The sequence below is a fragment of the Dreissena polymorpha genome, chromosome 8 (assembly GCF_020536995.1).
Source record: "Dreissena polymorpha isolate Duluth1 chromosome 8, UMN_Dpol_1.0, whole genome shotgun sequence".
Classification (NCBI taxonomy): Eukaryota; Metazoa; Mollusca; class Bivalvia; order Myida; family Dreissenidae; genus Dreissena; species Dreissena polymorpha.
In genome coordinates this window covers 28,525,412-28,550,504 of record NC_068362.1, presented here as the reverse complement: position 1 = coordinate 28,550,504, position 25,093 = coordinate 28,525,412, and the positions used below count along the sequence as shown (strand labels likewise).

General features: G+C 37.6%; 2 protein-coding genes across 2 annotated transcripts; one reads left to right on the top strand and one right to left on the bottom strand.

Moving 5' to 3' along the window:
- Positions 1 to 5,209: 5,209 nt before the first annotated feature.
- LOC127841106 (uncharacterized) lies at positions 5,210 to 10,877 on the top strand. Its single transcript, XM_052369672.1, has 7 exons — positions 5,210 to 5,365; positions 5,791 to 5,861; positions 6,388 to 6,427; positions 8,075 to 8,221; positions 8,685 to 8,773; positions 9,757 to 9,910; positions 10,699 to 10,877. The coding sequence occupies exons 1-7, from the start codon at positions 5,248 to 5,250 to the stop codon at positions 10,743 to 10,745; spliced, it is 666 nt and encodes a 221-aa protein (XP_052225632.1). The 5' UTR covers positions 5,210 to 5,247; the 3' UTR covers positions 10,746 to 10,877.
- Positions 10,878 to 11,753: 876 nt separating this feature from the next.
- On the bottom strand, positions 11,754 to 23,224 carry LOC127841098 (pancreatic triacylglycerol lipase-like). Its single transcript, XM_052369656.1, has 11 exons — positions 23,057 to 23,224; positions 21,657 to 21,928; positions 20,697 to 20,843; positions 19,880 to 19,988; positions 18,469 to 18,585; positions 17,722 to 17,841; positions 17,497 to 17,612; positions 16,517 to 16,649; positions 15,731 to 15,854; positions 15,073 to 15,267; positions 11,754 to 11,954 (listed from the first exon to the last, which is right to left on the bottom strand). The coding sequence occupies exons 1-11, from the start codon at positions 23,133 to 23,135 to the stop codon at positions 11,885 to 11,887; spliced, it is 1,482 nt and encodes a 493-aa protein (XP_052225616.1). The 5' UTR covers positions 23,136 to 23,224; the 3' UTR covers positions 11,754 to 11,884.
- Between the last annotated feature and the right edge of the window lie 1,869 nt (positions 23,225 to 25,093).

Sequence of the window (25,093 nt, the reverse complement as noted above, 5' to 3'; positions counted from 1 at the left end):
AATAAAAAAAAATAATGTTTTAAATTCGCAAATTTTCGTTTTAGTTATGGTATTTGTGAGGAAATAGTAATACTGAACATTTACCATGCTCTTAAATATCCATTATATGCATCTTTTGACGATTTAAACACCTGAAAATTATATAAAGCGTTGCAACGAAAAACGATTGAAATATTTGGAAAGTTCTGTTGGTGTCGTTATATTTTGTGAAACTACGAGTATTGCTTATATAAAGTAAAAAATATATGCCTCATAACATGAGCACGGATGGCCGAGTGGTCAAAGAGGAAACCTTTTCTTCTCCAGGACTCCAGGGTAAGTGTTTCGAGCCCAGTTGAGGGATACTTTTTTCTTTTTTTAATTGTATTCTTTTTTTACTGGAGATTTGTAGGTCTAATGTTTAAATTTATCAATATAAAGTATTTAATGACAAACTTCAACACATGTCAAAATCGGTGAAAAGGTCCCTTTAACATGAAATAAGTAAACAGCGATTCGTGTTCCCAGTGAATTTACATGCGAAAAAAACTTTCAACAAGCTATTACGGAACGATTTGTCATTATAATTTAAAGGGGCCTTTTCACAGATTTTGGCATTTTTTAACTTATTCATTAAATGCTTTATATTGATAAAGGTAAACATTGGATCGTAAAAGCTCTAGTAAAAAATCAAGAATAAAATTTAAAAAAGGAAAAGAACATTGCCCGGAGCAGGTTTCGATCCAGTGACCCCTGGAGTCCTGCCAGAGTCCTGAAGTAAAAACGCTTTAGCCTACTGAGCTATTCCGCCGAGTACACATACGTATTTTATACCTTATATAAGCAATCTTCGTAGTTTCACAAAATTTAACGAAAAAAACAGAACTCTCCGAATTATTCAATCGTTTCGCGTTGCAACGCTTTATAATTTTTAGGTTTTAAAATCGTCAAAAGATGCATATAATGGCTATATTAGACCATGGTAAATGTTCAGTATTACTGTTTCCTCACAAATATCATAACTAAAACGAAAATGTGCGAATCTGAAACAACTTTTTTTCAATTTTGTCAATTTACCAAAGCGTGAAAAGATCCCTTTAAAAAATACATCCCCTTTAAACAAGTAAAAACAATCAACACTTGATAAGAGGAAAACCATTTTAAAGCCACATTATGACTCAAAATCAACGAAAATTTTGCACAATATTTTGTAAAATAAACTATTAAAAATCAGTGTTCCCTATGTCAATTGCCGAAATTTCAACGCCAGATGTGGTCTGGTAAAAAATATGTTTGTAAATACAAAATGCTCGTTTTTATTATTGTTTTGCATATTTAATTCCATTTTAATTTCCGCAACGATATGTATTCATACGACACATGAACACTAACATGGTACATTTTTATTGTTCGTGTATCGCAGAAAAAGATATATTCGCGGGAAATTACAATGGTGTTAAATTTGTCACAAATAAATAAAAACGAGCATTTTGTATCTACAAAAATCTATGTATCATACCACATCTAGCATTGAAATTGTGGCTATTGCTATAAGAAACACTGATTGTTTAGGTGTTAACTTTATTTTACGAAATACATTATGAAATTTTCGTTGATTATGAGCGTTATAGAGACTTGAACATGAAAATATGCAGCGGGGATATTCCAAATTAGTGCATATAGACATGGAATTCAACAATATGATCTCTAAATGGCGTAAAACGGAGCACACACTGCACTTATTTTTTATATTTCGATATATGTTGCGACAACAAATGCAAAACTCGTTTGCAATATTTGGCAGTAACAAGATACCTTTTTTGTATGTTTGAACGTTGATTATGAACACGCAGATATGTGGCTGCTTGAAAATACATCTTGAAAGAATTCAAGAGAACGGTGAGATTTGGGGTCAATTGGCCGGGTTAATGAAAAATCTGCCAATCATATCTCGCCAATATTTATCATCTACTCGCATGCGACCTATCTGCCAATCATATCTCGCCAATATTTATCATCTATTCGCATGCGACCTACTCACATCTTTCTTAACTCGCTAAAACTGAAACTTAATACGCCTTTATACCGTGACATGCGGCGTAAATAAAAGTTATAAAAACGTGTTTAGCTCGTCCGTCAAACGTGTCATGTCGCGTGTTCTGTCATTAAAACCTCCACAAATGCACCGACCGCCGTGATACGAATTTATGAATATAATTTTCGGTTAAAACTGAATAAATAAGCAGGATTTATTGCATTGGTAATTATATTCGTTTGAGGCATTTATGTCAATATTGTTATTATACGCTTGCTAATTGATATTTTCTGGTCCGCTGATGACGTTTTAATGAGGAAAGAATGATTATTACAACGCTTTATGTCGCCAAACTTCAAATTATGATGAATTAATTAATTACTTTAGTTTTCTTTGGTAATTAATATACAGTTAGCTGCCATAGCATTTTTTTTAAATATCTGACAGACCCGGTTGAAAAATACTTCCTAAGAGATTTACATGTGCAACATACATTTAAAAGTAAGACAAAAATGGGAACAATACATTTTATGATTTAACCTAATGATGAAAAAATACAAAGACAAAAATCATATTATACATAAACGATTGTCACTCCGACATATGCTCAAAATGACGTCGTAAAGACACGGCTCCCGAGACTTTAAGCAATTACATAAGCACACATTCTAACCATCGCTTTTAGTGCAGTTTGTTAACTGAAAATAGAGGTAACAGATTAACGATATATTAACGATAAATTAGATACACAAACTTTCAATCTATTTGTTAACAGTACTACAGGAACTGATTTAAAATGTATTTGCTCATTTCGGGTGGATTTTATTACGCATAGCTTTTTGTTCTATATATCGATTAGAAATTCAAAACCATGAACTTTAATTCGCTTTTGTGTACATGTATATTTTATTTCAAAGACTAAAACATGACTACTTCAAATAAAAAATAATTTTTTGTTGTTATAATAGAACATTACAAAAATTGTGTAGTGCTTGGGAGTAACAATAGTAATATAAATTACACGGTACAGGCATTGTTTCATTCGTATTGTTTGCTATAAACGCAAACCCGCGTAGTTTGTTACTTTAACGCAAAGCACAAGAACAAGAAAAAATAAACACAAAATGGACGGATCAAGTAAGTAAAATTATAATTTTACACGCTTATAAGGGCATAATCTTTAAATGATGTGTTATTACAAGGGCATCATCTTTAAATGATGTTTAAATATAAGGTCATACTCTTTAAACGAGGTGTAATTATAAGGTCATAATCTTTAAACGATGTGTAAGTATAAGGTCATAATCTTTAAATGATGTGTAATTACAAGGTCATACTCTTTAAACGATGTGTAATTATAAGGTCATAATCTTTAAACGATTTGTAATTTTAAGGTCATAATCTTTAAACGATGTGTAATTACATGGGCATAATCTTTAAACGATGTGTTCTTATAAGGTCGTAATCTTTAAATGATGTGTAATTATAAGGTCATAATCTTTAAAAGATGTGTAATTATAAGGTCATAATCTTTAAGCGATGTGTGGTAATAAGGTCATGATCTTTAAACGATGTGTCACTACAAGGGCATAATCTTTAAACGATGTGTACTTATAAGGTCATAATCTTTAAACGATTTGTTATTATAAGGTCATATTCTTTAAACAATATGAAATTACAAGGTTATAATCTTTAAACGATGTGTAATTATAAGGTCGTTATCTTAAAACGATGTGTAATTATAAGGTCATAATCTTTAGACAATGTGTAATTTTAAGGGCATAATCATTAACCGATTTGTACCAAATCTACCGTTGGCATATAATTTATCAGTCCGCACAGGCTAATCAGGGACGACACTTTCCGCCTAAACTTGACTTTCGGTAAGGAGGGACTTCCTTGACACTAAAAATACCATAAAGGCGGAAAATGTCGTCCCTGATTAGTCTGTGCGGACTGCACAGGATAATCAGAGACGACACTTTACGCGCATGCATTAATCCCAGTTTTCTCAGAACGCGACTCATTTATTAACCATCTTGTGTTTTGAAATGCCATGTTATGTGTAGAATGGTGTCGCATCGTCCTAGTTATCTCTGCATCGTTCTCCAGCTACATCCAGATAACATGTTGCCCATTTTGGTATCTTATGGGCAGTTATACATAGCAGAATAATAAGTGATAAACTAATTAAATAAGTATACAATATGCGCGCATTTTTAATTGGAGATGAGTGTTATGTATGCGAAACTTTAAAGATAACAGTACACATAGAAATTTGATCGCGAATGCAGAAGTCAAAATCTTCAAATATAATTCATTTCGCATACACAGTTAATTGTGGAAATTATAACCGATAACAAAAAGTTTATACGTAGCATGCGAAAATGGGTCTTATGCTACAGATGACCAGCGTATCATCATTCCAGCATGCGCAATCATGAAGTCTGGTCATGAGCAACGATGTCGATATAATTTATGCATGGACAATGTAGCTCCTGACCAGTGTTCGCAGATGCGTAGACTTGTCTGGATCTACGCTGGTTCATATGGCTTAAGATCCATTTTCGCATTACGCAGCTCGTATGTTTCCATGACATGAAGCTTAATGTCACAGTGTGATGACAAGCGCGGTCTTGAACCGGTCCGGGACTCGAACCCATGACCTCCTTTTATCAATGCGAGTGCTCTACCGTATGATTTCATCGGATCTCTGTTCCCATGAATGTTCGGAATGCAACAATAAGACTGACATTTGAAAGTTTGTGCGCTTAATAGAAGTAGATGACCGGTTAGCTAAGTGTTTGATATGCATGCATTCTTTACATCGGCTCAATTCCCACTCCCGATGAATAAATGTTTGGTTGGTTGGCATTATATACAAGTGGTTGTTATTCAATGTACTTTCCGACCACTACCACCACAGCCACCACAACCACCACAACCACCACAACCACCACAACCACCACAACACAAATTTGGTATCTTTGAGTTACAAATGAAATAGCTGGTATTTAGCTCTAATTGTACCAACTGTCAAAACTGGCTTTGAGCCTAGGCAGTTGGTTAGGAAAGCTATCATAAACGTCGAAATACACACGCACGCACGAAGCACTCCCATTAAAGCTTGCCACAATATGGTGACGTAGCTTTTCAAACTACAAGCACTCTCATTTCCGTGGCCGCTAGGTGCCGACGTTGAGCGCATAATCAGCTGCCTTTTCTGGACGGACATGGACGTGAACGCGAACGGCCGCGTCTCCGTGAACGAGGTGGGGCGCTGTCTACGTCAGCAGGGCCTTCAGGTGTCCAACTTCGCCATCCTAAGGATCGTCTCGGACGGACAGACACGTAAAACGATTGTTTAAAAATGCTGAATAGACAACTCTTAAACGTAAAATTTTATAATATGTTAAATAGTGGTCATTATAATGGAGTCAAGAGTGGTGTTTCTCCTCATTTCCAATGATGTGAATAGTTTTAGTGAACCCTGTAAAACGAATTGTCTAGCTTCCTCCCGTTTATTCTTTTCAAAATCACATTTATTACACGATATCGTATGTATATGTATCGTTATAAATATAAACAATATGGTCGCGTTTTTTAATTGCCACTATGGAAATGTCTTTTAAGATCTCCAACAAAGACACCAAGAACTGGTTTGATCCAGCAAACGGACTCAAAAGCGTTTCAATCAGCCCTGCGTTTTCTATGCAATTGAGCTTATATTAATATGTTAAAACTAATACTTATAACGGATTCATATTTTTCTGCAGCTGAATGCGAGATGGACCACGACACCTTTGTTGCCGTGAAGGACAAACTTCTTATCGAACTCGCAAATCAGGTACGTGCTTATTGTATTGATCCAATACTACCACTACCACTGCCACAACAACAATGGCTGCCACTACCACTGCTACAGCTACCACTATCAAAACTACTACAACTACTACTACTTCCACCACCATCACCACAACCACCACAGCAACACACTACTACTTCTACTACTACTACTACTACTACTACTACTACTACTACTACTACTACTACTACTACTACTACTACTACTACTACTACTACTACTACTACTACTACTACTACTACTACTACTACTACTACTACTAATACCGCCGCCATCACCGATGCCGCCACCAACATACTGCTGCAACTACCTCTTCTATGTAGATCTTTAGTAATTCTTTTACTGCCCACATTACTCCAATTATACAGCACACGACAGAAGCTAGTACAACGAGTTCACCAATATCATTCTTGCTTTGAGTACCATCAACAATAACATCACATCATTAACGCATATATTACTGTAAGAAGTGTCTGTTTGTTTATATGTTATCATCAGTATTTTTCAGACTCCACTGAAACCAGAAGAGAGATTGAGAAAATACAAAGGTAACATTACAACCATGATACCTTACTATCGCTGTCGAATTTCCATCGTATTTCCTAACAAATTATTCCTCGATTGAATTCTAATATAGGAAAATGTCCAAAAATGATGTTTGCGTTTCATAGTTTTAACCAATTATCTGTCTGTTCGTTCATTATATATGTTACAGTCCCATACAATTATCGGTTACAATTCCCGTGTTATATCTTTAACCTACTTTTTGGTAAATTACTAAACCAACGTTCGATTTACTTTTTGTAAAAAGTTTTTAATTTCAATATAAGGCATAGCCCTTTCTTTATTTCTACTGTAATGTATGTACGATTGCTTGCAACACATATGCCAATTAATATGTACCATGCCATCCCATGGCATGCCATACATATCTTATATATGTAAGTAGTTTTATAATAGTAAAATTGCACGTCAAAGTTCTGTCTAGAGCTTGTGTCCGATATATGTCATTTTTTTAATTATTTCTTTGTCAGTCACAATCATATCGACACCAGCTCTTTCCTCCATTTGGTCGACTAATTACAGGTACTGTTTATTTGTACTGTCTTCTTAAGATGTGGATCACACATATTTCCGCCTATGACGCAATTCTTTCGCTTATTTCGTGCCTTGTGTCCTTACCGTACCCTTAATCCAATACCTGTTTTTCTGGCGAAAACACACGAGCTGCATACTTTTTTTTCCCTTTTTCCGTTTCATGCCGAAAACGGCCCCTATCAAATCCGTTCTTCACTTTGCCCATTCCCTTTTTCCATTCCGTATTTTAATCCCGCCACTTGGAACTATAGTATACACGCCGGTTCGTACTGAATGTTCATAGAACACTACCTGGACCTATGCCGGAAACTTTCTCTACATGCCCCCTTTCAAATCGCATCCTGATTGGATTTCTCTAATCTTCCATACTTTCCCCATGTCATCCTACTACTACTACCTACATCCTAGGTAACTATAGAGACCTATGAAAGGAACACTGCATACATACTGCATGTTTAAGTCTCATATCATCTCAGCTGCTGTCAGGACCTTTCCTTGGAACCCTCCGGTTACAAACGACATGTCAAATTAACCCTTCAAATATCGTCTGAACCCACTTTATCGACCTTTGAAGGAAACCCTGCTTTCAATTTAACAGCCACATATCCCCCAGACCACGATCCGCACGATATGCCGTGAACCCTTCTGTTACATACATTCTGTCAGCCAAGCTATTTTGACATATGGCGGTAACATTCCGATATTAAGCTACATTTGCGCATTCTCTTTTCTATATCTACTAGTATATTGTCCACTTTCTAGACCTTTGGTGTGAACACGACAGTTTCATTCTACACATACCCTTTAACTTTGCCCCATTCACATAGCTCACCCCATGGCTCTTCTGCTTGGACCCTCCGTTAACATACATCATGTCCCCTTTAACTCGTCTCTATTCATCTAGCCCACTATCCACTATCTGGGCCTTGGACTGAACCATCTGGTTACATTATCGTCATTTCTATCGTTTCCCATGTTCTTCTAGCACAAGGTCTACACGTATCGCAGTGACACTCCGGCACACACAAATCTGAGTGAATTTCACGTTTTCGGCACGATATTTCCCTTATATTAATCACGTTTCCTGTTTTCCACAGCCCACTACCTAGACCTATGGCGGGAACACTCAGGCTCCAAGGACGAGACGGGCGAGATACCGGTGTCCGAACTGACCAGTGTCGTTTTCTCCGAGTGCAATCCTACACAGGAGCTGCTCGATGCCTTAAAGGAACTGAAAAGTGACGGTAAATGTGACAACTTGTTATATACTTTTATTATTATCATAGTAGTCCATTGCCTTAGCAGGTCAAAATGATTTAACATGAAATCTTAAACATGGTAATAAAACAATCTCTGGGAGTAATACTCTATTATTGTACTGGTATTTTATACTTTATTATATTGTATAGTATTTGTTCAAAGTTTTCCATTGTATTTTAACTCAGATATCTTGTCCGTGATACATGGCGCTATGTAATATGTTTTATAATTCTGACGTACACGATGACTGGTATGTTTTATATGGTGTCCGCCTTACAACTGGATTATATCTCATAAGTAGCGTTCCGAATGTTGGTCAATAACACCAAGAATTAGTCCTTCCAACGTAGGTGACTCGATATTACCTCTATAAGCCTGATGATTTGCAACCAAGCTTAAAATATGTTTAAACTAAACTAATATAACCACTTACTGTTAACTTTTCAGGCAGCGAAAGTTTAAACTTTGAAGAATTCTGCGAAATGTTAGAGAATCTGCCCCGTTCTGGTATGATTGACGAATCAGCACTATTAAAGGTACATAACATCGATTTGTTCCATGGGTTGTTTCTAACAGTTACACGCAGTTTCTCGATGTAATTATTCACTAAACTAACCTATTTGAGACGCGCTTTGGAAAAAATGGGCTTTATGCATGTGCTTGAAGTTTCGTCTCAGATGAGCATTTGCAACCCCATAGGCTTGATCTGAGATGACAATATCCGCCTACACTAATTTTTCGTAAGTCTTCCTTTAAACGAACAATTCCGTTAAAGCGGAAGGTGTTGTTTTTTATTAGCCTTTGTGAGCGCACATGCATTTAGACCGGTTTTCCCCCGAGCCTGGTTAATTTATATCTATTACTTTGTTTGTTCAGATCGTTAGTCCAATGATTCACATGTGCTTAGGTATCAATTTCAAATATTGTTATTTCCCACAGTTTATACTGGGGGACATATTGTTTTTGCCCTGACTGTTTGTTTGTTTGTTTGTTTGCGTCAAACTTTAAAATTGGCCATAACTTTTGCAATATTGAATATAGCAGCTTCATATTTGGCGTGCATGTGTATCTCATGGAGCTGCACATTTTGAGTGGTGAAAGGTCAAGGTCATCCTTCAAGGTCACAGGTCAACTATATGGGGGACATAGTGTTTCACGAACACATCAGGATTTCCAATGAAATAAAAATCCATAATTCTACTCAACCAATGACTGACATGTTTATGATGTTAAATTACCTGTGTAATCACCCAAATTAACCTCCATTTTTGAAAGGATAATAAAATGTACCGACATATACTGATGTGCTGTTATCGTTATTTTTTTCACCAAGAACTAACAAATTTATGTCTATACATAAGTATCATGTAAACATATACTTCAATGTCAAAGTATATGCCATTAGCATACGATTTAGTTAAATTGCAAGCTTTAGTATTGACTGACACCAAACCTACATTACATCTGTATAGATCTTTCTTAAATATTAAACCGGATTATTTCTACCCCCCACACGCAGGCTTTTCAAATGGAAGACGTGGACGGAAGCGGCTACATCTCGCGCACACAGCTCTACCAGCTGCTCATAGAGAACGGAAGTGACCCGCTCTCCAAGGAAGACGTCGACGAAATGATGGAAGATTGCGGCGTTGGTGACAGGTTCAAGTATTCGGGTAACGTGCTATGGCAGTTTAGTTGTTAAAAACATGAAGTAGATATATAGAGCTTAACCGTGGTCAAGTAGTAATACGCTGGCGCCAAAACGCAATGGTCGCAAGACTGATCCCTCTGATAAAATCTAATGAACTTACTATTCTCTTGCATGAGAGGGTGAACAGAGGTGCAGTGGTCTAGGTGCTTTATACAATGCTTTGTAAGACACGAGGTCGTCTCATATATCGCGCTCTTAAGAATCTTATCCATGTCCATTACCAAACATACAAGTCTGGCCATATCGATGGCGATGGGGACTGGATTTCCTGGTGCTCTTGATGAAAAGTGTACAACACAGTTGAAGTTGTGTTTGATATAAGTCGGCTGCTTTTTTTTAATCTATTATCGCAAAAGTTGCCATTTCAACAACTGTTTTAATCAACAACTATTAATTTGATTATGGTTGAGATACTTTCATGGTGCATGTACACGTTCACTATACCGGTAAATGTGTTAAATAAGTGAACATTTTTTACTGCATACTATATTTATATTCCTCAAGTTGAGGTGCATGACATTGTAATCCTGTTTTAATTAAATTGGCTGATGGGTTGTTTCTAATATGCATTTATGTATAATAAAAACAAATGAGCATTGCTGCTCAAAACACAATTCATGTCTGCGTTGCGTTCCTCAGTCCGAAAATTTGCTTCACTATTATATATATAATCTGTAAATGTGTATATGTATGCGTATAATTACATCCCTCATGTGTGTCCATACACTTACATTTTGTTATTTACTTCAGATTGGGTTCAACGAGTGATAACTATTAAAAGTCAGTCAGAAAAGTAACCACAGACGGGGCAGCAACTCCAAAACACTTCAACATGTTATATAAACATAAAGCCAGTGAACATCATTGTTTGGAACGTTATTTATTATTTGCTTATACTATGTAACTTTTGAATAAAAAGCTACACCTTCTTGTGTTGTTTAATTTATGTCTCATAATTTTTAGTGCACACATGAACACAACACCTTGACAAATCAAAAGTAATAACCGCTACCACAGACTAAATAGTGTTACATTTCGATTGCGTGTTTCATATGCAACATAGTCAACATTGGTGCGAAGACACATCTATTGGGCTAACCTAATTGAGCAGTGCTCTGTGAAAAGGAGGTTTATTGCATGTGCGTAAAGTGTCGTCTCAGATTAGCCCATGTAGTCTGCACATGCTAATCAGGGACGACACTTTCCGCTTAAAACTCGGTTTTTGCAAAGAAGAGATTTTTTTTAAACGAAAAATATAATAAAAGTGAAAAGAATCCTCCCTGATTAGCCTTTGCGGACTGCTTTACGCACTTGCATTAAACCCCCTTTTCACAGAGCACTGCTCATATGTTTTAAATCATATTTCATCGTTTATTCCAGGGGAGGTCATTCGTATTGTCATAGTGCAAGTGCGCACTAGTTTCCGTTCGTTGATTTTTATGCAACCATTTATGTAACATAATTATTTCGGTCAGAAACATTTTATCGCTACTGACCTAAATTAACACTAATAATGCCCGTCCTTTTAAAATTAACAAGTTCCATCTTTATACAACATTTCTATCTTTATACAACATTTGAATGGTGAACTTATTTTCGGACAAACCTGTGCACACTTTTCAGTAATGACAGAATACATTGTTAACTGGCTGGTCTATCAATGCCTGTCATATCACGAAGTCCTAAAGAACTGTAATATAAATCACATATGCACATTATTGCGTTATTGTATATGATGGAAAAGTGATATTATTCCAAGAAAAAAGGTGTCCTAAATTTGTATAGTTTCCTAAATGTTTGCAACATTCACGATTTTCTTGTTTTATTCATAAATAAACATAATAAATAACAAATCAACAAATCAACCATTGACGGTACACTTAAATAACCTTAATTACATGACTTCGTTTCTGGTGTATAAACGTTCTTGTTAGAATTAACATGTTTTTGATAGAAGCTTTGAGATCTCACTCCCAATTTCTTCAGTAAAGCCACAGAAATGTTTTCTGAAATAAATATATTTGTATAAAGTATATATTACAGTATTAAAGAGATTATGCATAACGTCTTAGTATACGATGTACATAATTTAAAGCAACCCGATATAAATTATTTATAAAACAAGCATGTGCTCCGATAACGTTAATTGCCAGAATCATGCATCTGTGCTTTTATACACATCAACAAATCAAACTTTATCGAAAAGAATTATAAAAAATTGAAAAATAGCTCGTCTCTGTTTTGATTGTGCATTTTGTTACACTTATACAAACATGAGCTGGAGTGTACCCTTGAGTTACTTTGTGTTAAATATAACAACCTCCTTTTCGCTATAATTTATATGTTCGCAACATTATTTAACATATAGCGTTTATCCACTATATTCTGCTTACGTTAAATCTTTATTGTTCATAAATTGACCTGTATTTATTTGCATTTTGTCACTTGTTTTCGATAAAAAAAAACTTGAAGGTTTCAAGAATTTATCTCCTGATTATACCTCTGGAATATCATGTATTCCTTTATTTTTTTCAGTAAAAACCTTTTCAATAAATCCTACTGCATAGGAAGCATGCTTTCTTGCGCATGTTCCTCTGTTTTGTAAACGATAATATTACACTTCATGAGTCCCAACAACTTCCTTAGCACAATGTTACGGAATACCGTTATGGCCATCGTGGTTACACATTGAAACCCAGAGTGCGACAATTTGATAGTGCGATAGTACGATGGCGACAATGCGATAGAACGATGGCGACAATGCCACAACGTGATAGTACAATGGCGACATTGCGATAGTACGATGGCGACAATGCGACAATGCGATAGTCGCATTGTCGGCGTAGTATTGTAGCACTGTCGTCATCGTATTATCGCATTGTCGCATTGTCGCCATCGAACTATTGCACTGTCGCCATCGTATTGTCGCACTGTCGTCATCGTATTATCGCATTGTCGCCATCGTATTGTCGCACTGTCGTCATCGTATAATCGCACTATCGCATTGTCGCCAACGTATTGTCGCACTGTTGTCATCGGACTATCGCACTATCATATTGTCGCCATAGAACTATCGCACAATTGCCATCGTATTGTCGCACTGTCGTCATCGTACTATCGCATTGTCGCCATCGTACTATCGCGTTGTCGAATTGTCGCCATCGTACTATCGCATCGTCGGCATCGTACTATCGCATTGTCGCCATCGTGCTATCGCATTGTCGCCATCGTACTATTGCACTATCGCATTGTCGCCCTCTGGATTTTAATGTGTTACCACGATGGCACTAACGGTATTCCGTACAAAGTAGCTCAAGGAAACATATCGACTTCCGCGCAGATATTTGACTGGTTCTAAGCATGAGCTTAAGTCTTGACTTCTGATTTTAGCCATATCTTCATTGCGTATTGATTGAAAGAATGTCGCAAACAAAAAAAACCCAGAAAAAGGGCCGTAAATCACGCGCGCCACCTCTTTTTTGAGATGCATTAATAAATGAGCCAATGCAACTTCCGAGGTGGCGCTCAGGTCCGGATGTTTTGTAATTTCATTGATAATTTTATAGGGCGATTAGGTTTTATATGTTTGTTTTTTTTCAACATATTTCGCATTATTTTAAAAATCAGTCAATGTAGTGAGATTCAGTGAAGATTAATTTATCAAAAAAAAATGTACAGAAACTTACATTCTCAAGCCATAAAAATCGTGAGAACCTTTATAAGTTGTGGCATGGTGGAGTTTTAAAAAGCATTTCCATGAATTTTTCTTATGTAACGATAAAATTTCCACCCAATTTAATCGCTTACGGCATCAATGATTGCGTACAACATACATTAGATGCTGCTTGCACAAAATAACTGGGTTCTTGTCGACGTAGTTGATGATTTTGCATTTTTCCAAAAGAGATGTAGCCAATGCTTATGAGATGGCGCTAATGATAGGAGTTGGTGACAATGCATGAAGTATCAATTAACAATCGTATCGCAATGACATTATCACATGACGTACATTTGATAGATAATGTTATTTGTTATATTTAGTTTATTTTTCAACGTATATACGATGGCCCAAATCTTTACACAAAATAACACATTCGATAATAAATAAGATGTAGTTTTTAAAAATATAAGTGATCAACTCAATTAAGAAGTCACCAATATGAATAAAACATATTTTACGATATAGTTATACCAAAAATGTGTACTACTCAATACAACCAATAACTTAATGTTAAACATTATCAAAATAATTCATCGACAGCAATATTTGTATACAGTATGATACTTTACGAAATAAATATAAGATAATACTTCTACTTGAAACATGATGTGTGTCCCTTAATCCAAATGCTTAAGTTACTTAAAGGCCAAGGTCAACGAATTTTAATTAGGCTCATTTTCTAATTAAAAACGCACGCAATTCAAATGTGCTGAAGTAGTCAACTTACAACCAATAATGTAAGTCTTGTACTGTAAACATTATAAAAACAATTGCATAAAATATTTCACTTTAAAATAGCTATAAATGTGCATTGGCGCCACCTCCTAATCTGAGCGCCATCTCCTTGGCATTGCCTCCATCTTTTTTTCGAAAAATGCAAATTTATTTATTAGATTGGCTAGAAGCCCATGTTTTTGTGCACGCATAAACTTGTAAAGGTTGAAAGCAATCGTTTTATGTAATGAGCGATTTAAATGGCTGGGAATTTGCTAGTCAGACAGGCAAAATACATCGATTTGCTTTTACGAATTCTACCATGCCACAAGTATTAAAGGTCCTCACGTTTTCAAATGGATTGTGAATGAATGTTTTTGTGCATCATTGGATGAAATCGCACTACCTTGACCGATTTTTTTACAAATAATGCGAACCATGTTGACCCCCCCCCCCCCCCAATATAAAACCTAATTAATGCGTCTCAAAAAAGAGGTGGCGCGCGTGATTAACGGCCGTGAGAAAGAGCGACGAAATGAAAATAATTACATTTTCGCCCTTTATGTCGATCTGGCGGTTATTTGTTGTTCTGATGTGATAAGGTGTCGGCGACAATCAAATCGAATAACGCGCAAGAGCAATATGGCAAAAACCAGCGAACATAAAGAAATGACCAGAACATATCTAACCTTGCACTCGTTTCTCCGTTGATAACGTCGATATAACTGACGTGGATAGCGTGATGGAAGATTAGAGACCACGTAAGCGGATTGTACCAATGAGAATCCACCGTCCAGCTGAATCTCAGCTGAGTGACGTCACCGATGTCGTGTGTTGACGTCAACACGAAGCCGTAAGTGTGACCCTGTTGAATATCCATTGGACTGAAAACAGAAAATCGCCGTCGTAGAAATCTGATATTGATCACGTCATTTATACTTCATTGACTAATAATGTATTCAATCATTAAAATCAACGTTAACGCATAGATAATAAACAAAAATCAATTTTATCACATTTGAACTAAGCTCCCTGTTTGCAAGTTTTCCAGTTTGAATATTTTTATTTGGTGTGTTTCTTTAACAAATAAGCAATTATAACGTACCTGACAAGTTCTTTTCCAAAAAATGAGTAAACATGGACAATATTGTATTAAATCATAGAAAGTAAGCAGTAGCATTGTAGATTTGTCTGATGTGAAATTATCGCGATTGTGTTCGTTTGAAGCTTGTGTCTGTATAACATGCCTCTTTAAATGGATTATTAATGAATTCGTTCAAAACCTAACAACAACACACTAGGAAACTTCCATATCAAGGTTTTCTGGTTCATCATTAAGTCCCTTACTCCTCCGTCAGTAGCTGTTGTCCAGTCTCTCCTTTTGACCCGATGACATTAATTGACAGCGTTCCCTTCTCTGTCTTCCCGGAGGGCAACGTCCCGAACTGGATATCCACCTGGTAGTGGTAACCTTGGTAACGTGTATATGATGGTTAAAGTTCCATGCAAATACAATATTAAGCGAAATCAATCTATTAAAACATTTATATAAAATAAGAAATTAAAGTAGATTGACGTTAGAATACATTATGCGTGTACGAATATTAATATGTGCAATGGCGTAGTGAATATGGTATCCGCCTGGCAACCGTAAAGCAACGAGGTCGAACCACACTGAGGGAGCGTTCTTTAGATCTATCTATAGACACCAAGTACTGGTTCGAACCATGTAACGGACTCGCGAGCGTTTCGATAAGCCTCAGGCTTTCGATATAATTTAGTTTAAATAAATAGGTTTAAACTATTTTATATTTACTTAAGACTTATTGGTAAAGATTTAGTGTTTGTTTTTTCGTACTGTAATTTGATGATAACTTTCAATTGAACAATGTATACCTATTTACATGATGCAAAATCGCCTTGAATTCACTGGGTATTTATTTATACCAAAACATATATATTCTTAACGATAACTGCGCTTTTCTAATCCGGAGTTTTTTTACTTCGACAATGACGTCACGACGTCATAGAGGGTGATAAAGCAGTCTTATATTAAAATTATTAGTAGTTTTTTTCCCTAAAGGAACAATAAAGGTAAACCGACGGATGAGTTAATAGTAGTTCATCGCTCACGACAAAATGGCGCCGTTTTGCCCGTCTGCAGGTAGTAAGCCTTGAGGGTCTGTCCGGCGGGCGGCTTGGCACGGTCGGCATGGAAACCCATGTAGCCACAGTTAGTGGACGTGCAGGGCATACACAGGCCGCGCTGGTGGGAGCGGTAAAGTTATTGCGTTTATAAACTATATAAATTGCATGACCCCGTTGACAACACTATACAATTAACTTAAGTTTTCCGTCGTTAACATGTGTATGAACATTTTTTTAATAATGAACATATCATAAACGTTCAGTTTATTATGTTTAATTTGCCATCCTGGAATAATTTCAAAAAGTAAGTGGATCTTATACTTCCATAATTTTCCATGTTAAGTTCGCGGGCTGTTAGTTTAAATAGCCCTTAAACTTTGAGCCACTTGGCAAACGTGTTTGATGTTTACTATTACTGAAAACAAACAGTTCGTGTTGTTTTTTGTTTGGTTTGGTGATTTATTGCCGCCATCCCCAATAAAACGGCAGCAACTTGCGCATAACGTTGCGCATTGTAATGAAGTTGAGGGCTAAAACGACTACAACTGGGGATACAACTGACTATTGCATGCAAATGCTGTGCTTATAATTGCTCGGTGTTGTAAATCACGACTAGAGACACATGACCTATGCGCAACACGCCTTCTCCAAATAGATTCACGTTTTTATTAAGTTATTTAGGAACTGACTTATTGATGATGAAGGCTAAGTATGGGTAATTTAATTCAAGCATATTTGACCTTCGACATCTAAGAGCAGCCCTAAATGTTAAGCCAGAGTAATGTCTCTTTTTTTGCGTCAAGCTGTCTATATCAATTGGAAAGTGTTTAATTAATTGCCCAATGAATGATGCAGCTTCATTCGAACAGTGCTATGCCTACATTTGATAACTTAGTGTTACATTGACATTTTATCTACGGAGACGCGATACACACGCGTCTTTTAATTAAATGCACCACTATTACCTGGTAGTCTGCGTAACTCTTGCACGAATATCCCTGGAACGGGCACCTGCTATTGATGGACTCTGTATAGTATTGGTACGCCCTCAAGTGGCTACATGCCACTATCTGCTTCGCTCCTGGAATAAATATTGGTACGAAGTGCTTAAGAGTTACATCAACGTCGGCTTAATAAACGCCTAACTTAGTTTGTTAATCGATTTGCTATAAACATATAAAAAATATTACCTTCATAGATATCGCCCTCTGTGAGCATTGTTGTGACCGGGTTCGCGTCACATCCGGGCTGATTGAGACCCTCATTGGGAAAATAGTCCACGTGACCGCACGACTGCTTCATTCCGTAGCCTGAAAAATATACCGTCGACAAAGTAAGTAAATGTATGTGCATATAAAATCCTATTCACAGAAAATAATACAATACATCACATGTTTTGGCATACTGTTGTGATGTGTTGTAACTAACATTTTGCACTAAGAACAACGGGATTGAAAGTTAAGCAGATACAAATTGTGTATTTCTAAATACTGTTAATGCTACACAAAAGAATGCAGCGGCCATTGTGTGAAATTCAAAATCACGTGTACTACATCACTATAGGTTGTATAACAAACAATACAGCAAAAATCTTTCAGAGAACATATGTGTTAAATGTATGAAAAATAAACGTGTTAATAAAGCATTTCTTGTTTATTAAATTGAGCTTCGCTCTGGGAAAACAGGGCATAATGCATCGTCGTAACGTGTCGTCCCATATCTACAGTGGAAAATCAGGGACGACACTTTCCGCTTTTATTGATTTTGTGTGTGTGTAAAGAAAGTTTCTTCTTTACAAAAAACCAGTTGATGCGGAAGCTGTCGTCCATGATAAGCCTGTACGGGCTCCACAGAGTACACTGGGACGACACTTCACACACATGCTTTAAGCTCCGTTTTCCCAGAGCGAGGCTCATTTACTCTGCATCAGCGCTCACCCAACGCAAGGATGCTATCCCCATTGGTATGCATGACGTCGACGAATTTGGCGTCACTTGGGTCCAGTCTGACCGAGACGTCAGTATTCTGAAAGTAGGGGTCCGCTGGGTCCATACCTGAGTGGGGCAAAAACGTGAAAGCATATAGGGCAGTATCAAGTCAGTTGTACATAACTGTTTATTCTCTAATAACCGGATGAACGAAATGAGAGTCGTTCCGAGGACACTGACCTTCATGCATGTTCGTAAAGTGTCGTCCCAGATTAGCCCGTGCACAGGTTAATCAGTGACGATACTGTTTAGCTTTTATGATATATTTCGCTAATAGGAAGCCTCTTCTTTGCGAATATACGGTCTAGGAGGAATATGGCGTCTTTGATTAGCCTCTGCGGAATGCACAGGCTAATCTTGGACAACATTATTGCACATGCATTAGGCGCAGTTTCTCTGAACGACGCCATTATTATGACCATGGTTATCCAAAGAAAGCCTGAAGATGACTGCACCATAATAAAATGTTTCCATTTTAACAAATTTATGCCTAGCGTCTTGAAAAAATGCATTGGAAAACAGCGTAGACCCAGATGAGACGCCGCATGATGCGGCGTCTCATCAGGGTCTGCGCTGTTTGCATTAAGGAATTTCTGTAAGAAATATTCTAAATACAGAAATGAATAAACTAGACATCCCTAATTTCGGAAATAAATTGATCCAATTTAGAAGGATGGGAGAGTCCACTAGGCATAAATGGGTTAATAATAATTGGAGCTTTGTGCCATCTCTCGTTCCAGTCCTATCTTATGCTTGAAACATAAGAGTCGCGTTCTGAGAAAACTGGGCATAATGCTTGTGCGTAAAGTGTCGTCCCAGATTAGCATGTGCAGTCCGCACAGGCTAATCAGGGACGACGCTTTCCGCTTTTATGACATTTTTTCGCGTTTAAATGAAGTCTATTCTTAGCAAAAATCCAATTTAGGCGGAAAGTGTTGTCCCTGATTAGCCTGTGCGGATTGCACAGGCTAATCTGGGACGACACTTTGCACACAAGTTTTCTCAGAACACGACTCATAATGTCAGAACCAGGACACTTCACAATACTTTGTCAGATATTGACTTAAGTCGTTAGTTTCACAGATGTCCACAATTCAAACACATGTGCGTGCACAAACATGTGTTCTATCTATATTAAGTTAAGCATCGTACCTGCTGGTAAAAAAAGTACGTTTTACATCTCAATTTATTACTTTTTAAAATATGTCCCTCGCCCCAAAACCTAAACAAAAAACAGACTGTACAAAATGGTATTACTCAGAAAAGCAATTAAACACCGAAGAGTTTATTAATTAACTGAATACTTATGTTATCAGTCATTATCAGCCATGAGTCCTTTAAAAAATATACAAATATGTACCGGAAATTCGTCCAAGGTTCGGCGTCCTCTCCCCAGCATATCCACAAATGTGGGCGCCAAGACTGTGCCCAATCAGATGCATGTCTTCTGGTCGCGCATCCGCATGTGTCTAAAACGCAATCAAACCGCAATTAAATCCGAATTAGTCATTGTCTGTACACAACGAGGCGTTCTTGAAAATGTTGAATGATTCTTCAATCGAAAAACTACACGTATATATGAATACGATTGTTTGGCTATACAGCGCACTTGTTCAGTATAATTTGATAATAGTAATGTATTTAACACCTGCACCTTCAATCGTTTTGCAAGAAAGGCCCAAATGACCAGTACAGTGTATGGTGCCCGGCATGTTGGGCATGCTGGAACCGTTTCGACCCATGTTCCTATGAAACGTATTCTAAAGCTCGGCGAGTACAACTCGAGTTGTTGCGGTGGCCTACGTGTATCGGATGGCGTATCCGCCTCCCTTCAAGTCCAACCCCCGTGCATCGTGTTAACCCATTTATACCTAGTGGACTCTCCCATCCTTCTTAATTGGATCAATTTATTTCCACAATTAGGGCTGTCTAGTATACTTTTTTCTATATAAAGAATATTTCTTACATAAATTCCTTTATGCAAACAGCGCACACCCTGATGAGACGCCGCATCATGCGGCGTCTCATCTGGTTCTACGCTGTTTGCCAATGCCTTTTTTCTTGACGCTAGGCATAAATGGGTTAAGCAGCTTGGTAATTCGGCGCTTATGACGCGCGTGAGCGGTTGCCCTTGTACGCGGGATACCTGATCCGCCTCCCCATCGCCCCATACTCACCTGCATAGTGTTCAGCAGCTTTGCCAGTACAGCGCCCACGACGCGCGTGTTTGCGGTAGCCTGTGTGTAGGGGATTCCGGAACCGCCACCCCAGTCCACGAGAACTACGTTGTAGTCGCCATTCTTTAGCAGCTCATCCTTCATTTCCTGCAAGAGTACGTAAATGTATTTGAGCCTTGATCTGAAAAAACGGGCTTTATGCATGTGCGTAAAGTATCGGCTCAGATAAGAATGTTTAGTCCACATAGGCTAATAAGGGAAGACAATTTCGCCCTTGGTGGGATTTGTGCTAGGGAGAGACTTCCTTTAATCGAAAAATACCATACAAGCGGAAAGTCTCGTCCCTGATTAGCCTGTGCAGACTTAACAGGCTCATCAGGGACGACACTTTACGCACACAAATAAAGGTTTTCCAGCGCAAGTCTCATTTATATAATAAAGTTGAAATAAACGCATACACAGGCGCGTTACGTGAAACAAATGTGAGAAAATAATTACTAAGCAGTCATTCGTTATATGTATTACAAACTTGTCTTGAATTGTATTCGAACATAATTGCAAGTGCAAGATTAGGTGTCTGAATATAAATTCATCCTACATTTACATAAACAGTAATTTTTTCCTCTGGGGCTCTGAATCAAAATTTCATTTTATCGATTTAATTGTTATTAAATGGACACTCGCTTTACTTCTATTAATTTACCCCATTTATGCCTAGCGTCTAGAAAAAAGGCTTTGGCAAACAGCGTAGCATTATGCGGCGTCTCATCAGGGTCTGCGCTGTTTGCTTACAGGAATTTCTGTAAGAAATATTATAACTATATACTATACATCTCTTATTTTGGAAATAAATTGATCCAATTTAGAAGGATGGGAGAGTCCACTAGGCATAAATGGGTAAAAAAATACGTTACGAGCCGGTCCGTACTATCTTCCAAATGCTAAGCGTTATTTACTTACATTCATCCAGTCCACGAACCCGTTTTCCAGAAATCCATGGCAGATCACCTTAGTTGGACGACTCCCCTTAAAATGCGACATCTCCAGTCCGTTGTAGTCGTTGTAACGCAGGAACTGCTGACTTCCGGTCGCGGGGTTCTCGCGCGTGAACAACAGGAAGCGAGGGTTGATGGAGTTGGGTGACTGTGGATTAAGATTCAGCGGCCGGAAGAGGCTCGTGAACGCGCCTCCGGTACTGAAGCATCCGAGGTCGTCGTAACACACGGTGGATCCTATGGAACATAGGAAACGTCGAAACATCGCGTTTGGTAAAAAACAATATGCGCATGACAAAATGTCTGGAGGCAAAATAAGTAATAAGATCAAAAGCTAAAAAGAGCGGGATTAAAGTATAGATATCGGAGAGAATGAGAATATTACACTTTTGAAAAAGAAGAAATGAAGTAGGCGGTACATATACAATATCTACACGATGATTATTTGAGGAAGAAAATACAATTTGAATGGAAATTGGAAAATGGATGACTTGACTGAAAAAAACTATAATGAGTTAGAACGACAGAAATTTCAGACATGGCAACAAATAAACCATATTGGAAAACGACCGTAAACACTTTCGCAAAAGAAACAACAATAATTATACAATTGTGACAAATGTATGTGTGAAAAAATCGATTCTATATTTCCAAACAATATGAATATGCTTAAATCTCAGGAAAACACTCAAAATGTCCGTGCCATAAGAAAAACTTTTAGTATTTACTAAAATTGTGTTGGAGTACTTTCATTAAGTGCCAGAACTTTCTTTCATAGGTAAATGCAATTGCTGGTACCAAATTGAAGGTCTCAAATCCAATAGAAGTACCCGAACCCAACAATCAACTGAAATGAAATCACTCAAACCCTATGAAAGTACTCGACTCAAAAGAAAATACTCTAACCAAATGCAATCAATCGAGTCTAATTAACGCACTCGAACTCAATGAAAGTACTCGAACCCTATGACAGTACTCGAACCCAATGAAAGTACGTAAGTGAAATGAAAGTATTCGATCCCAAAGAAAGTACTCAAACACAATGAAAGTGCTCGATATTAATAAAAGTCTTTAACCCATTGAACGTACTCGAACCAAATGTAAGTACTCAAACCCAATTAAAGTACTAGAACCCAATGAAAGAACTCGAATCAAATTAAAGAACTCGAACCCAATAGAGGTACTAGAGCCCAATGAAAGTAATAGAACCCAATAAAAGAAATTGAACTCTAAACTATACTTGTACCCAGTACAAAAACTCGAAGCCAATTGAAAAACTCGATTCTGATACAAGTACTCGAACCCAATTAAAGTGTTCGAACCAATGGGAGCGAAAGAACCCCCAATGTCAGAAAATGCTCTCACTTTTGTCTTGCGCCACGGAGCGGGCCCGCGCAGATCCACAGAGCGCCAGGAAGGCCAAGAACACGCCTGAAGTCCTCATCTTCGCCAGCGTGTCGCTCGGGAGTAACACCGCGGTGAATGAATGTCCATACACAGGTAATTGGGATGTGGTATAGTGCGAAAAGAAATGAAGGTGATCATGTTATATGTGTAAATTATATTCCCCAATGAGATGATCTCGGTGTTTCAATAAAAATATTTTCCTTCCGACATTTACATGCTATTTTTATACTTATAATTTAATGGATTTTGGCATACACTGAACTTGTTAGTAGCAAACCAATAGTTTGATGATTTACCTAAGAGATTTTTAAGACAAAGAGTACATAAGATAGTTACATCTAAGTCCTTTCTTTATTAGTATTTTTGAATTGTTATAAACAGATGCTTTTTTCAATTACAAATCGATATATAAAAAGAAACACGCTTTCAACGCCAATGCGTGTAGTTATTATTATACTGGTCCTGTTGCAGTTGTCGCATATACATGTATTGAAACACTATCGATTCAAAAGTATCGTTTACAAAAGCAAGTTATTTAAACAAATACTGATTATTAACGACTGAGTTTGATGAGCAAAACTCTAACTGTAATCAATTTCAAAGAACAAGATGGTCAATAGTCCTTAAAATGTTTGTACAGGCGCATACTCAGACGAACATTCGGACGCACGACACTATAAAAACTTCTTGCTATATGCAAACTTAGTCCAACAACAACTAACAAATTATTATATCCAACGGGCAGAGCATAAAAAAACTTGAAACTTTTTTGTAAGGTTTTAGCATTCCCTCTGGTTACGAACTAAACGTTGCGCTATTTATTTGTTGGGCACTATGAATTAACCAAGTTTGAACGTGACTACAGAGCCCTTATCTTGATCTATAAACGCTGCGAGTACTATATTAATTAGTAAGGTCCGGTAAGGCGATGAGAATAATTAACAGACACGCGCTTTGATGTGCATTCTTACAGAACATGATAAGGATCATGCACATATTTGTTTTCATGTTGCATAACCGGTTCTATCAAGTTTTATATCCCGGTAACAACGGTTTGGCGTTTTTTTCGGCGACCAAGGGCGCAGCAGGATTACCAGGTATGCCGTGAGAACACATTAAAACGGCGTCCACGATTGACATTAACATAAACCCGGTTCCTAGGTTAACGTGTAATTGTTCGAGGGAAAAATCAAGTGCGCTCTAACTATGCGTATCGGTGTTTTCTAAAATCTATTTTGGCCGTATAAAGCCATTAAAGGACCGGTCTGACCTGCGTTTTCTATTGCGGTTAAAAATATCATCAAAGGTATATCTAAAGGAAATGCATTGCACTTCTGAAGAGCCTGTCCAAAAAAAAAAATCAAAGTTTGCGGTAGGCTCGCTGCACCAACTGTTTCACAGCCCACGGAAGCTCGTCCTCTTATCAGCCTCTTAATATTAAAATGTGTAATATTTTTTATGCTGACATCATTTCCCCAAACCAGGCTGCGCCGTCCGGTCAGACGCTACGCTGTCCGCTAATTAGACCGCAATATTTTGCGTCACTGTATAGTGGACAGGGTAGCTACTGACCGACTGCGCAGTACGGTCAGACGCTACGCTGTCCGCTTATTAGACCGCAATATCTTGCGTCACTGTATAGTTGACAGTGTAGCTACTGACCGACAGCGCAGTACGGTCAGACGCTACGCTGTCCGCTTATTAGACCGCAATATCTTGCGTCACTGTATAGTGGACAGGGTAGCTACTGACCCGGCTGCGCATTCCGGTCAGACACTACGCTCTCCGCTTGTTAGACCGCACAAATTTGGGTCACTGTAAAGTGTACAGAGTAGCTACTGACCAGGTTTCGCAAAGTGGTAGTCTAGTCCTGAGGTACGCTGGACGCAAATGACGCTATGATATAAGACTCATTTTCGCATGACGGAGTTCTTTCATCCTGACAAAACACATTCATCGTATCTCACCGCTTTTACAATTTTAACAAATTTTACT

Coding starts and splice junctions, on each gene's coding strand:
- LOC127841098 (XM_052369656.1), bottom strand. CDS start 23,135: ATGAGGACTTCAGGCGTGTTCTTGGCCTTCCTGGCGCTCTGTGGATCT. Junction 20,844..21,656: donor GGTTCGTGGACTGGATGAAT/GTAAGTAAATAA, acceptor GTACTCTTGCAG/GAAATGAAGGATGAGCTGCT. Junction 16,650..17,496: donor AGAGTTACGCAGACTACCAG/GTAATAGTGGTG, acceptor CGCTCCCACCAG/CGCGGCCTGTGTATGCCCTG.
- LOC127841106 (XM_052369672.1), top strand. CDS start 5,248: ATGGACGTGAACGCGAACGGCCGCGTCTCCGTGAACGAGGTGGGGCGC. Junction 5,862..6,387: donor TTATCGAACTCGCAAATCAG/GTACGTGCTTAT, acceptor AGTATTTTTCAG/ACTCCACTGAAACCAGAAGA. Junction 9,911..10,698: donor TGACAGGTTCAAGTATTCGG/GTAACGTGCTAT, acceptor TATTTACTTCAG/ATTGGGTTCAACGAGTGATA.